The sequence below is a fragment of the Thamnophis elegans genome, chromosome Z (assembly GCF_009769535.1).
Source record: "Thamnophis elegans isolate rThaEle1 chromosome Z, rThaEle1.pri, whole genome shotgun sequence".
Classification (NCBI taxonomy): domain Eukaryota; kingdom Metazoa; phylum Chordata; class Lepidosauria; order Squamata; family Colubridae; genus Thamnophis; species Thamnophis elegans.
Window position 1 is genome coordinate 118,717,657 of NC_045558.1, and position 13,849 is coordinate 118,731,505.

Genomic DNA, 13,849 nt, shown 5'->3' on the forward strand with positions numbered 1-13,849 from the left:
ACCACACTGAAAATACCTCTCAATGTGGAGTCTGCATATAACCGTTAGTAGACGTGTCCTCCAAGTTTTTGTCTAACTTGGAGGTGGGCAACTATGGTAACTTTACAGCTTGTGGACTTAAACTCTCAAGAATTCCTGAGCCAGCATGGAATTGAAGTCCATAGGTTGTAAAGTTTCCGTAACTGCCCACCTTCATCTAACTAAACTCTCTTTTCAGGAATTGAAGTCCAACGCAACTGGAGAGCACATGGTTGAGGAAGGACAATCTATTCATCCTTTTGTATGCCTACCTTTAGAACATGGAGAAACGACTGCATTCAAATACCAATTTTTATTTTTATTTTATTATATTCAAACACGGTAAATTTAAATTTCCTGTTCTTTAAAACAATGGCAGCTGTGCTGCTAAATAAACAAGTACAATATAGAGACTTCTTTGGAAAAAAAAATACTCATGCGATATTGCACATTTAAGTTTCTCTGCATTTTTCTTCTGGTATTTGTTGGCAATGCAGCCATATAGAAAATACTTCTGTTATGTACAGGTATTTATGGAGTGAGGTGGGGGAGTCCCCGGACCAGGATAAATGGAGGGGAAAAAAAGTGGGGAATTGGAGGAGGGGGGCATGGCAGAAAAGGAAGGGATTATTTATTTTGGCAAAGGAATCTTGGCTCATGATAGCGCAGGAAAAACACACACACAGACACAAACAGGATTTTCGGGGGAGTACTTTGGACCCGTTTTTCTCTTGGAATTACTTTTAGCCCTCAGTTTCACTTTGAAGTACTTCTAGCCCTCAGTTTTAACATTGAAAGTATTGGATTGCATGCGTGCAAGGAAGCAAAATATGGGACAGCCACTAAGCTGGAACTCCAGATTTCTTCTGGGTGACAAATGGTGCCCAGGGAGCTAGAAAATGAAAGGTCAAGGAGGCACAGCTGCCGGAGGAACAGGAGTGAAGGCTGGCAATTCATGTCACCGTGTCAAGTGTGGTTTTTGGCTATGGCCTCTCTTATTGGCTTCAAACCTCACGGTGATAGTGCCAGCCTCATCACCAGGCTGGGTGTTGGCAGAAGGCTACGGTCCAAATGGCAGAAGGAAAGAAGGAAGGAAGGAAGAGGCAGGTTTCCTTTGGCCTGAGTTAGGCAAGAAAGCCCAGGTACAAATTCTGAAAAATCTACCTGACTTTTATAGACATTCAAAGACCAGAGAGGGGACAACCCAATATTTGCACCTGAGTGTTAAGATGCAAAGAGAAAGGAGCAGAATCTCCTCAGCATTGCTGCTTCTCACACTCAACCACTGATACTCATTGTCATCCTCACAGGTTAATCAGACACAACTTTCCAGCCACCGCTGATGAATGGCCAAGAGATCTCTCATGGCTCTGGGCTGGCTGAGACTGCTACAATCCAACTGCTCACTTCTTTTAGCTTGCAAAGACCAGATGACACCTTCCACCCAATCCCTTAATGCCTACCAGGATGGCTAGCCAGGATGGTGGTGATGGAAGAACTCTGGGGATCTGAAATATTTCTTCCAACCAATGGCGTGGCCGCTACTGGGTAACCTTGCTCTTGGGGCTGCCAAGTTTAACCGTAAGGGACACCCTAACCACCTAGTTGTCAAGAAGGCCTGTTAATCACATTTCCCCACAGCAAGAATGGTGGCCACCCCACTCCTATGGGTCCCCAGAAAGACTGTTCCCTATCATCCCTACGACCCTTGTTCCCTGGAGGAAAAGCAACAAAGCAAAGAGCATCACTGAAGGAAGCCACAAAATAAATACTGTCTCTGGGAAGGGCTGGGAAAGGAGAAGCGGGGCGTCAAGACAAACCTCTGGGGGGAAAACAATAGTTGGTGGTGCCTATTTGGCCGAGCCTGGGAAAAAGCCCACCTTTGGAGTGTCTGGGTGGTGGGTGGGAGGTGAGCACCCCTATCAGGATCTCGGTACACGTGGTGGTGGGGTGTGCGGAGGAAGGTCCCTGCTCTTCACAGAGAAACCGGGGGACGGGGAATGGGGGACAGTGACAGCAGCCGGTGGTCACTTGGAGAGCTTGCTGATCACACGAATAAGAGCGGCGTTTTCGTCTTTCAGACGCTGGTTGTCGGCCTTCAAATCTGAAAGAGCCTGTGAGGGGAGAGGCAGACACAGAAGTCAAACTCCAAAGGCACCTCTTTCCGTTACAGGTAGTCCTCGACTTACAACCATTCTTTTATAAACACTGATTGAAGTTACGACAGCCCTGAAATAAGTGATTTATAACCGCTTTTCACACTTACGACCACGGCAACATCCCCCCTATGGTCACGTGATCAAAATCTGAATGCTTGGCAACTGGCCTGTATTTATGATGGTTACGGTAATGTGGGGTCACTATTACAATTAATCTTCTCATTGTTCCTACCACACATCTCCTCCCACTTATGACTGTAACTTTCTTGCTTGTATCCTTATGGCTGATAGTTTCCTAGTATGATTTGATTGCTTATTTGTACCCTATGACTATCATTAAGTGTTGTACTTCATGATTCTTGACAAATGTATCTTTTCTTGTATATACAATGAGATCATATGCACCAAAGACAAATTCCTTGTGTGTCCAATCACACTTGGCCAATAAATAATTCTAATCTATTCCTCTTTTGCAAACTTCTGACAAGCAAAGTCAATAGGGAAGCCACTTAATGACCCTGGTACTAACTTAACAACTGAAGTGATTCACTTAACAGTGGCAACTTAACCATGGTCCTCTTTAGCAACAGAAATCTGGGGCTCAATTGTGGTTGTAAGCCAAGGACTAACTGTATTGTAAATCTATTTCCTCCCTGCCCTCTCCTCCTCCTCCTCCCTTGCTCCCAGCCAGGCTACATTCAACCAGTGCAGAGGCTCCCTCAACAAGAGAGGAATTACCTTCAGTTCCTCCTCCAGCTCAGCAGCTTTCCTTTCCAAAGCTCGACGCTCCTGGTTTGGGACAGGTGGGACAAAGAGATGAAGTGAGAGTGGATGCAGAAAAGGAATCCTAAGCATGCATTTGTACTGAGTGGGGAGAAATCAACCTCTATAGAATAAAATTGGGTTAAGTTGAATGTTATGCAGTTTAGAATTCCTACAGGCCATATATAGGTAAAGGTAAAGGTTCCCCTCACACGTTATGTGCTAGTCGTTCCTGACTCTAGGGGGTGGTGCTCATCTCCGTTTCAAAGCCGAAGAGCCAGTGCTGTCCGAAGGCATCTCTGTGGTCATGTGGCCGGCATGACTCAACGCTGAAGGCACACAGAACATGTTGCCTTCCCACCAAAAGTGGTTCCTATTTTTTCTACTTGCATTTTTACATGCCTTTGAACTGCAAGGTTGGCAGAAGCTGGGACAAGTAATGGGAGCTCACTCCGCGGTGCTAGGGATTCGAACTGCCGACCTTTCTGATCAACAAGCTCAGTGTCTTAGCCACTGAGCCACTCCGTTCCTATACAGGCCATATATACTGGTCATTTTTTTGTAACACAGGAGATATTCATGAACTCCTCTCCTTCCTCTAGGGGAGATACAAAAAACAATAGCATTTAGACTTATATACTGCTTCACAGTGCTTTTACAGCCCTCTTTAAGCGGTTTATAGAGTCAGCATATTTGGTCCCAACAATCTGGGTCCTCACTTTACCCACCTCGAAAGGATGGAAAGCTGAGTCAACCTTGAGCCTGGTGAGATTTCGACTGCAAAATTGCAGGCAGGCAGCAATCAGCAGAAGTGGCCTGCAGTACTGCACTCTAACCACTGCCCCACCTCGGCTCTGATAATAATTTAGATTATTAGATAATCTCTAATAATCTAGATTAAAGGTGTACATGTTTGCCTTGAAATCCCAGCCCTTAGCAAAGGGTGTAAAAATGCCCTGTCAGTCACGTTCTCTCCTCAACAGCCTCACTGACAGGCTTATCCCAAAAGTGGCATCACCTGTTTGGTAGATCAGTTTTGGCAATGCAGGAGAGGGGAAGGAATAGGCAGGGAGGAACAAATACTTACAAATCTCTCTAGTTCTAGGAGAGCCGGTCGTTCAGCAAAACGCTCCTGTCTCTGGCAAGGAAAAGACAACACAAAAAAGATTCAAAATAATTTCTGTGCTTTTTTTTTTAAACATTTATAACCCTCCCCCCCCTTTGCAGCTCTGAAGACAGGATATGACTGATAAAACAAGCCGTACAATACACAACCTAGAGAAGACAGGAACACAAACCTGAGGGACAGAAGTAGTTTATCATTTGGGGAGGGTATCCTACACATTGTGGGTGGGGGGCATCACAGAAAATCCAGAAGTGCATCTCATCTGAAGATCACACTCTACAAGCAAGTTCATGGATGGAAAGATTGGATCAACGTCACATGGACTAGAAGGAGGGCTACTTTTTGGCAAACTATCTTACACCTATCAATTCAGTCACTTTCTTAAGATAGCCACAGGTGAACCTGAACTGCAAATACTGGGAGAAACAGCAGCCAATCCAAGATCACTTAGCACAATAGGTTGTGTGGTTTTTTTTAAAAAAAATGTTCCAGATTAATTGGAAAGATAGTAATCTAAAGCAAATGTACACTATTTTGTTTACCTGTTAACTTTGCTGACCTTTCATTCTGGAGATCAAGGAATGTGAGGGTATGTGGGAAAGATGAAAGGGCGGAGAAATGCTGCCTAGAGAATAGTCAGATAAGAGGGGGCATAGCCCACCACTGTAGAGTGGGCAAGGCAAGAAGCTCAACAGGGATCCTCCCTAAATTACTGAAGGTGATGGCAAGGGAATTATATTCTCAGACTTGCAAAGATTCTGTAAACACAGATTTACAATAAAACAGAATTAGATTATATAGGATGTTTCCTTTCTGGGCTACCTTAGAAGGCTGGCAAGGAGGCATATGTGGTGCTCCATCTTCCTATTTTCACCAACAACAACCCTGAGAGGTAGGAAGCAAGAGATCACGAGTTCAAAACTTAGCCATGAAAGTCAGCTGGATGACCTTGGACCAGTCACTCTCTCTTAAGTCTAACTCACTTTACAGAGTTATTGTTGTGGGGAAAATAGGAGGAAGATGTGTTGTGTGTGTTCGCTGCTTTGAGTTACTTGTAAAACTAATAAAGGTAGGATATAAATAAAATAAATAACTGGCCCAGATACCTAGAGAACTTCTGTTGCGTAGAGTGGACCTGAGTATCCCTACTCCTGATCTTAGACTTTAAGCACATCAGCCCCATATTCTCTATCCACAATAATAATAAAGTAGATTTTGGCTCTATGTTCTCTCCAATCTTCATCAGAGTTGCATGCTGATGCTCTCAGTCCCAATGTGACTCTTCAGTCCTCCCCCCTCCCCCCTCCAGCTCTCCCATGAAGAGCCTGCCCTGCCCTATCCTGCCCTGCCTGGTACCTGGGTCACTCTTTCCAGCTCCAGCTTAATCTGCGTGAGTTGGAGCTGCGCCTCCTGCAACTGTTCCTTCAGCTTTTCATTCTCAATCAAGAGATCTTCATACAGCTTAGAGACACACGTGGGGGGAAAAAAGAAAAATGAAGGAGGCAATGAGAAAGATAAACAAGTGCAGGATACATCAGCATTCCTTTGCCTGCCTTGTGAGTGCAAATAAAAACCCCTTCCCCAAGCACTAACTTTCTTGTAATAGTTGTCTGGTTCTTCTCTGCAGCCCGACAGCGTGCTGTTCCCTCTCTGGCCGCCAGGAGGTGCTGTTCGGTTTGGCAGAAGGCTGTTTAAGTGATCACTGAAAAGAAGCAGCAGAGGGAGGTAGTCAGCACTGCCCTCCGCTGGCTCCTTTGCACGGCGCAAAATTCAGATAGGTACAATATTGACTTGGAGAAAGAGACTGAAAAGGGGAACAAGAAGTCTAGAGGTGCTTTAACAAAAGGACAACAAAATATGCCTGCTTTGTGTGTTCATGCAGAAATGGGTTTCTTCTAGCTTCGGAGAAGGGTGCTGAGATTGTAGTCGACAACAAACTTAACATTTCTGGAATAAAACAAACTTCAGGAGGTGACAAAATGGAAAAGGCATTTTGGGGGTGGGTGATGGGGAGAGATTCAAGAGAGAAATTAAGTGTTTTCATCCTCTCTCTAAACTCACCCAGGTATACAACATGGGTCAAGCATTTTGGCCTCTGAGGGAGCTGCACCCTCTCCATGGCTACATGGCTACCTACCTGCGATCAGAGTTTCTGGAAATTTAGCCATGGTAGCTTGTTTGAAATGTTTCACTGCTTCTCCAGGTCCCTTCTTCAGTTTGCAGTCTACTTGGATAAGCAGCGAAATGTTGCCCACAGACAATTAAAGAAGCTCAGTCGTCATGACTCAACTTCCAGGAAATTTATCTGGGTGGCTGAGAACCTTTATTGACATAGCAATCACAGACATCGTAATCAGAGTTTGTTGCTCCCCTTGGTTTTAAGACCCTACAGGGCAACAAAGGTGAATCTTTGACAGGTGGGTCACGGGTCACACGCCATGTCTATTTTGGTGACATGCTAGGTCTTTAGACCCTCTGGAAGTTGTGCAAGAGGGCCTTGCTCTCAGGTGGCCTCTGAAAAGCATGCGAGAATGGGGTGTCATTTCCCATGCTTTTTGGCTACACAAGAGCCTTTTCTGAAGTTTCCAGGCCTCATGCAATCCAGTGTTCCTCTGGATAGGCATTTCGAAAAATATTTATCATTACAGCATGTATGCATTTATTTACTAAATAATAAATGTAAATAATTTATTACTTCTTATGAATTGTTTCTCTTTTGTTCAGGTGTATATTTGTGAGAGAGAGGGGAGAGGTGGGTGGGGGGAAGAGGGAGAGAGAGGGCGGGACAGACGGACATGCCAGCAAAGTCGCTACAGGCATTTTCTGAATTTTTGACATTCTGAGACCAAAAGGTTTGACATCACTGCTACTGGGGAATTTACCTGCTATGCATGGATGGGTCTTCATTGAGGGGTTGTTCAGTGTCTTCATCTTCTTCCCCCTAAAAAAAGAAGAAGAAAAAATGCAGTTCACAGGCCCTCAAGAGGATCCACATAGTAAACGTGGGTGCACATAAAAGGCATCCCCCACTGTAACCTCCTATCCATAGTCTGAACTCCACCCTTCTCCAGTGCATCAGGTCGCCGTCCTGGGAACCTTCTTGCTCACCTCTGAGTTTCCTCCCAGCCCAGTGATGCGCCTCTCTCGCCGGCCTTTCCTGCGGTCTCGAATAGCCAATCTGTTCCGAAGGTCTGTATCCAACTCAGAGCCAGCCTTATCAACTTCTGTTCCTGCAGTTTAAAACAAGACAGGCAGCTGAGTTTGGGCTGCCAACCTCCCAAGTTCAACAACACAGCTTGGGGGAGACGAAAGCTTTAAGGCCTCCTTGAGATGGTACTGTGCAAACACAGGGAGAGAATGAAATCAGTCGGGGTCAAAGGAGCTAAAGCCACACTGAAACACGTCAAGCAGGCAAACTGAAAACGAAGGTGGAAAAGAAAGAAGGAAAATATTCACCTGAATACAAGGGTTACCTTTTTGGAGCTGCGAATTCACCACTAACGGATTCACAGTAGAAACTGAAGAACTGTCTGAACTGAGGAGCCGGAATCGCCTAGCGGAGTCCTGAATGAGGTGTAGGAGAAAGAAGTTAGGGAAAATAAGAAGGAACTCCAATTACAAACATGCTTTGCTCTGGATCAAGACAACAGGGCCACATTTTGTAGAGGGCCAAACTAAAGCTTTGGGATGACTGAAAAGGGTTGCGTGATGAGTGCCACTATTGTACTCCACAGGACGTGGCAAAATACATCACATCCTCAATTCAATCCAATGCTAGCAGAGACTCACAAGGGAAGCTACATTTTGTGAATGCCAGGAGTCCCCTCCCTCTCCATCCCATCCCAAAGGGTTACTGTATTTTTCAGAGTGTAAGACACATCTTTTTCCCTCAAAAAGAGAGGATGAAAATCTCGGTGCGTTTTATACATTGAATACAGCATTTTTGGCCTCCCAAAACCCCGTCCCCTTTGCAAAAACAGCCATGCGTAGCCTTTAGGGGGTTTCCAGAGTGCTTCTGGGGGCTGGGGAGGGCAAAAATGAGCGAAAAACAGGCTGTTTTTTGCTCAGTTTTGCCCCCAGCCCCCAGGAGCACTCTGGAAGCCTCCTAAAGGCTATGCATGCCCTTTTTTGACAAAAAATAGGCTGTTTTGGGGAGGTCTGTAGAGTGCAAAAACTTTTTTAAAAAAATTTGCCTCTTCAAAATCTTGGTGCATCTTATACTCTGGTGCATCTTATACTCCGAAAAATACGGTAAGTGTCCTACAGAGCCTGGCAATGGCAACTTCCTTCTTCTTTTTAGAGGCTCTTTGCAAGGATCTGTATCCCAAGCAGCAGGCTAAATACATAATCCTGTCTTGGAACAGGCCAAATCTCTTCACTGATTCATTTATCATTACATCAGGTTATCTCCTGCCCAGGACTTTTTACCATGCTGGAGGGGCCGGACTGCAACCCATCCACCCCAACGGATCCCTACCGTGGTCTCCTGAGATTGCTGTTCCCCATCTTTGTCCCGCTTTTCATCCTCCTTGTTCCTCTGCTCTGAAGGAGTTTTGGAATCACTGGTCCAGACCATGGTCTTCTCAGCCTCCTTTAGGTCCGTAAGGGTTACTCCCTAAAAGGAGGGCACGGGGGAGGCAAAAGAAAAAGGGAGGGGTGGAACATGGGGAGGGAGGAGAGGGAGAGAGAAAAGGGAAAGTGCATCCATCAGAAAAATACCATGCCCTTCGGAAGAGGCTGATGGGATGGTGGCCAATGGACAGCAGAACTCTTTGTGAGGCTTCAAGTTAGGTCAAGAAAGCAGGGCCTGAATTGGTGCCACTTATTGGTAGCATCACCTTCAAGCTTCAGCCAGGTTCTTCTGCCCTAAGTCTCACCTGTGTGGAACGCCTGGATTGTCTCATGAGCCTAGAACGGGCCTTTCTTTGGGATTCAGACTCTTCGTCTCTCACTGGCATCTGGTATGACCTAGCAGGAAGACCCTGGTGGTTAGGCATCACATACAGTTTCCCCTCATACTTTCTACAGCTTCGAGGGCCCCCCGTCAGCTCCTGCCAAGCCTTGTAGAGCTACTGCATTGGCGGGACCTCTGAACAGGAGGGAAAGGACGCTCTGTGTACATTCTGCAAGTATTAGTTGCCTTTTGGTTTCTGCTTGGCTTCCTCCACTTCTCCTGGCCAAAAAAAACCAACGCCTTCCATTTTGCCAAGTAAACCAGTTAGCCGGCCCAGAGAGATGGAATGAAATGTAACAGGTGGAGAGGGAATAGGTGTCTGGCCAAAACACTCTCCCAACTGACGCCATGAACCAGACACCTGAGCACCAGTGCCGAAAGTTAATAAAAATACAAGCCACTCACAGAAATTTAAGGCACAGAGGATCAGGATAGTAACTGCACCAACAGAGATCAGCCCGTTTTGACTTTCAGGGTCACCCATCTATCATGGCCCTAAGAGCTCTCTGCACTGCCTGCCCCTGGCCCACCTTCGGCGATCCCAGGGATCCATGCTAGAGCTGATGGTAGTGGAAGAGGGGGGCTGGTATGGGGCAGGGGCTGTATCTATCTTCATCTGAAGGCCCATCTTCTAAGTTTTCTGCGGGCAGCGAGCAAGAAGACAGAAAGAGAAAAAGAGAAGGAGGGAGGGAGAGGAGAGAGACAGACAGACAGAGACAGAGAGAAAACGAACACGCAAGAGAATATTTAGAGGGGCCTCCTTGACGTCTGTGAGGTTTCACGACACCAACCCATTGCTCTCTGAAATTCAGGCTAGTGGTCCCTTGGAGGCTGTTGTTTGCATTAATTCTGAGGCAATGTTCTCCCTCCCCTTGCCATGTCAGCAAAAATACCTAACGAACTTTCTGGCTCCATTTTCTTCTCCAAAGGCAGGACAGGTATTGAAAGGTTTTAAACTGCAAACACTAAAAAGGAAACTGATATAGTACCTTACTTGAAATTGATAAGGGTGCTCTTAAAAGACCGAATAAATTAACTGAAATTGTAACGCTCACTGGAAAGCAAAACAGCTTCACTTTCCCAAATATTTCTATCTTTCAGTGATACCATTCTCTAAAGGTAAAGGTTCCCCTCCCACATATGTGCTAGTCATTCCTGACTCTAGGGGGTGGTGCTCATCTCTGTTTCAAAGCCGAAGAGCCAGCGCTGTCTGAAGACGTCTCTGTAGTCATGTGGCTGGCACGGCTAAATACCGAAGGCGGACAGAAACTGTTACTTTCCCACCAAAGGTGGTTCCCATTTTTCTACTTGCATTTACATGCTTTCAAACTGCTAGGTTGGCAGAAGCTGGGACAATTAACGGGAACTCACTCCATTAGGCAGCGCTAGGGATTCGAACTACCGAACGCCGATCTTTCTGATCGACAAGCTCAACGTCTTAGCCACTGAGCCACCGCGTCCATTCTCTACTCAGAAACTAAAAGTATCCCAATCTATCCTAATGCTTAGAAGTCCAGAAGCAAATCTTCCTTCAAACTCGCAGTAGCCGTAGCTAATATGGTAAACAGCTGGCAATACTTGGGAGTAGAAAACCTAACATCTGGAGGATCAAAGATCTCCTAACTCATTTTTACTTAGTGGGTTTCACCACTCAAGAACATCAAGAGATCCACCCTCACTAGGGGAAGAGGAAGAGGCGAGTATCCACCCTGCCTGGGAAAAGCCAATTGTTCCTTTCTGGCTATCCAGTTTCATGTCTGAACAGGATCCCAATCTAGGCCTCTCAAGCTATTTTAGTTTATTCATGGTAGATTACTCACGTGCGCCGGGGATCTCGGTGGGGTTCTGTATCTGGGAGGGCAAAGATCCGGCGAGTGGGAGTTGGAATTACTCGTGCCAGGCGTGGTTCTTTGTTCTGTAAAAGAAGATGGAAAAAGGAAAGGAAGTATAGATGATGATTGACAGCTGTTTCACTGTGACCTTCTATTTGGACTAGGAGTGGGGGGGGGGTGGCTGCTCGGAGGCTAGGTGGAGATTCAGGAGGGGCCCACTAAAGCGAACTCTGCATTTCTGTAACAGGGAGGGCACGGATATCTCTCCCTTAATGCTAGTGAACTGCTCTACCAAGGATGAAGGAGAAAGGACCCAAAAAGCTTCAACACTGCCTCTCTTACAAGGGTGGCTGTGGCCCAGACAGAAGAAGGGGGAAAAAAATGTTAAAAGAGTGCGGGAAAGAGCAAAGGTGAAAGGAAAACTGAAACAAAAGGATCTCCAGTAGAATCCTGGACTGTAAGTGATACCCACCAAGGGTTGTTGGTGCCCATTTCCTTTTCTACGTCCACGGATCTCAAGCTAAGGACCTCCACCCCACCCACCCACCCACGCTTGACCCTCCCCTGCCCAAAGCAAGCAAAGCTAGTAAGGAAGGTATCCAGCCGCCCACTCTGATGGGTAGAGGCTCCTACCGGGTCACCAGCTGGCTCAGAAGCTGTGTTCCTATTGGCTAACCATGGGCCAATGGGATTCTTGCTCCACTTCTTCAAGAGCTCTTGGATGTCTTGCTGCAGATAATACAGGCAATGACAGGATCGGGAGGGAGAGGGAGGGAAAGAGAAAGAAAAGAAAAAAGAGGGCACAGCAGAGACATACTGGTGGCGAAATCCGTGTCCTTGAAACCCCATGCTGAAAATCCACCCCGCTGGTAGGGAAACAAACCCAGGCTAGAGCACACCGACAGGGCTAAAAGCTGCTAGATCTGAGGTCGGAAAGGAGGGAGTAAGTAGAAGAAAAAGAAAAAGAAAGTGTTCTGCTTTTGACCAAAAAAAAAAGTGCTAAGCACGAAAATGAGTTTCTTCTTCCTCAACAACCACGGTTCTGGCTTTGTTTGCATCATGGGGGAAAAAACCCCACGCCGTAAATATGATCTGCACCTGCCCCAAGACTTCAGAAGTAATAAGACCGGCTCTTGAAAACTTTAGGCAGCAATATTTGGCATGTTCTCAAAGCAGTTCATAGTTCACAAAGAGAAGTGGGCAAAGTGTGGTGTGGTGGAATTTCCCCATCCTAAAATAACCCATTCTGACCTTAGAACAGGTGAATCCAACTCTTCCGAACCTGATCCATTTTATCTAAGCCAGTGTTTCTCAACCTTGGCAACTTTAAGTCCTGTGGACCTCAACTCCCAGAATCCCCCAGCCAGTTGGCTGGGGGATTCTGGGAGTTGAAGTCCACAGGACTTAAAGTCGCCAAGGTTGAGAAACATTGATCTAAGCCAAGACGAGGCAGCCATTTTACATCTGGGGTGCCCTAAAGCTGGATACTGTCACTAGAAAAGAAGTAAGGGCGATTTTCCAGCCCTTTCTACGAGTCTGTCAGAGGTTTAACTACACGTATTTTGCTTGGAGTTGTTTTTTCTTTTTAAATGTACCTAGCCGTTCTTTGGTCAGCCATTAAGAAGACTCGAGGTGCCACTCTTGGCAACTTTAAGACTTGTGGATTGCAACTCTCAGAATTCCCCAGCCAGCATGTTGAAGTCCACCAGTCTTAAAATTGCCAAGGTTGGAGACTTTCTGCTCTAGAAGGCTGATTATCTGGGCAACATCATCTCTTGTAAGTTGCAGAAGCTTTCCGAACATCAGAAACTCCTGCTCCTCAAACTTAAAAAAAAATACAAGGTAGTCCTCAACTTATGAGCACTAAGGAAAAGGTAATGGTTCCCCTCGCACATATGTGCTAGTCGTTCCCGACTCTAGGGGGCGGTGCACATCTCCGTTTCAAAGGCGAAGAGCCAGCGCTGTCCGAAGACGTCTCCATGGTCATGTGGCCGGCATGATTAAACGCTGAAGGCGCACAGAACGCTGTTACCTTCCCACCAAAGGTGGTCCCGATTTTTCTACTTGCATTTTTTACGTGCTTTCAAACTGCTAGGTTGGCAGAAGCTGGGAGAAGTAACAGGAGCTCATTCCATTACGCAGCGCTAGGGATTCGACCCGCTGAACTGCCGATCTCACTGACTGACAATCTCAGCATCTTAGTCACTGAGCCATCTCCCTTATGAGCACTACTGAGCCCAAAATGTATGTTTCTAAGTCACACAGTTGTTAAGTGAGTTTTGTCCCGTTTTATGACCTTTCTTCCCACAGGTACAGCACATGTCTTGCTTGTGAGCAGTAATTGGCATTTCTCCTACAGGTAATCTTCGACTTAAAGCAGCTTGTTTAGTGACCATTACAATGGAACTGAAAACAGTGACGTACAACCTTTTTTCACACTTATGACCATTGCAACACCCCCACGGTCACATCAAAACTGAAACACTTGGCAACTGACTCATATTATGACGGTTGCAGTGTCCCGGGATCACATGATCATCTTTTATAACCTTCTGACAAGCAAAGTCAATGGGGAAGCCAAATGCACTGTATTACTAATTTAACAACTGCAGTGATGCACTTAACAACGGTGGCTTGACAGGTTGTAAAATGGGGGAAAACTCACTTAACACACATTTCACTTAGCAACAGAAATTTTGGGCTGTAGTGTGGTCCTAAGTCGAGGACTACCTGTATATGTCATTAGATATGAAAGTGCTCTACCCTGGAGGACCAAAAGACTCCCCCCCTCCTCCTGAGGGATCTCAACATCTCTCCAATTGCTGTTCATGGGTTTTCAATCATGAAAGTAAGAAGGTCATTCTACCAAAAGTGGTAGAAGATGACAAACCAGAAAGTACCAGATGTTCCTATTACTGTATTTTTTGGAGTATAAGACGCACCTTTTTACCCCCCCAAAAGAGGGTGAAAATCTGGGTGTGTCCTTTACACTGAATAC

General features: G+C 46.0%; 1 protein-coding gene across 3 annotated transcripts in view; it reads right to left on the minus strand.

Annotated features, from left to right (window-relative positions):
• Window positions 1-316: 316 nt before the first annotated feature.
• PPP1R12C (protein phosphatase 1 regulatory subunit 12C) overlaps window positions 317-13,849 on the minus strand; it is a 47,987-nt gene continuing 34,454 nt past the window's right edge. For 2 of the 3 annotated variants that reach the window (XM_032235621.1, XM_032235623.1), the window contains exons 11-21: window positions 10,840-10,934; window positions 8,943-9,033; window positions 8,543-8,680; window positions 7,539-7,629; window positions 7,174-7,295; window positions 6,948-7,006; window positions 5,659-5,767; window positions 5,422-5,526; window positions 4,027-4,077; window positions 2,916-2,966; window positions 317-2,132 (exon numbers count right to left, since the gene is read on the minus strand). In XM_032235621.1, the coding sequence (XP_032091512.1) occupies window positions 2,046-2,132; window positions 2,916-2,966; window positions 4,027-4,077; window positions 5,422-5,526; window positions 5,659-5,767; window positions 6,948-7,006; window positions 7,174-7,295; window positions 7,539-7,629; window positions 8,543-8,680; window positions 8,943-9,033; window positions 10,840-10,934 (999 nt within the window). In that variant the 3' untranslated portion in view covers window positions 317-2,045. The remainder of the gene's footprint in view (window positions 2,133-2,915; window positions 2,967-4,026; window positions 4,078-5,421; window positions 5,527-5,658; window positions 5,768-6,947; window positions 7,007-7,173; window positions 7,296-7,538; window positions 7,630-8,542; window positions 8,681-8,942; window positions 9,034-10,839; window positions 10,935-13,849) is intronic. The other variant, XM_032235622.1, reaches the window with a different exon arrangement.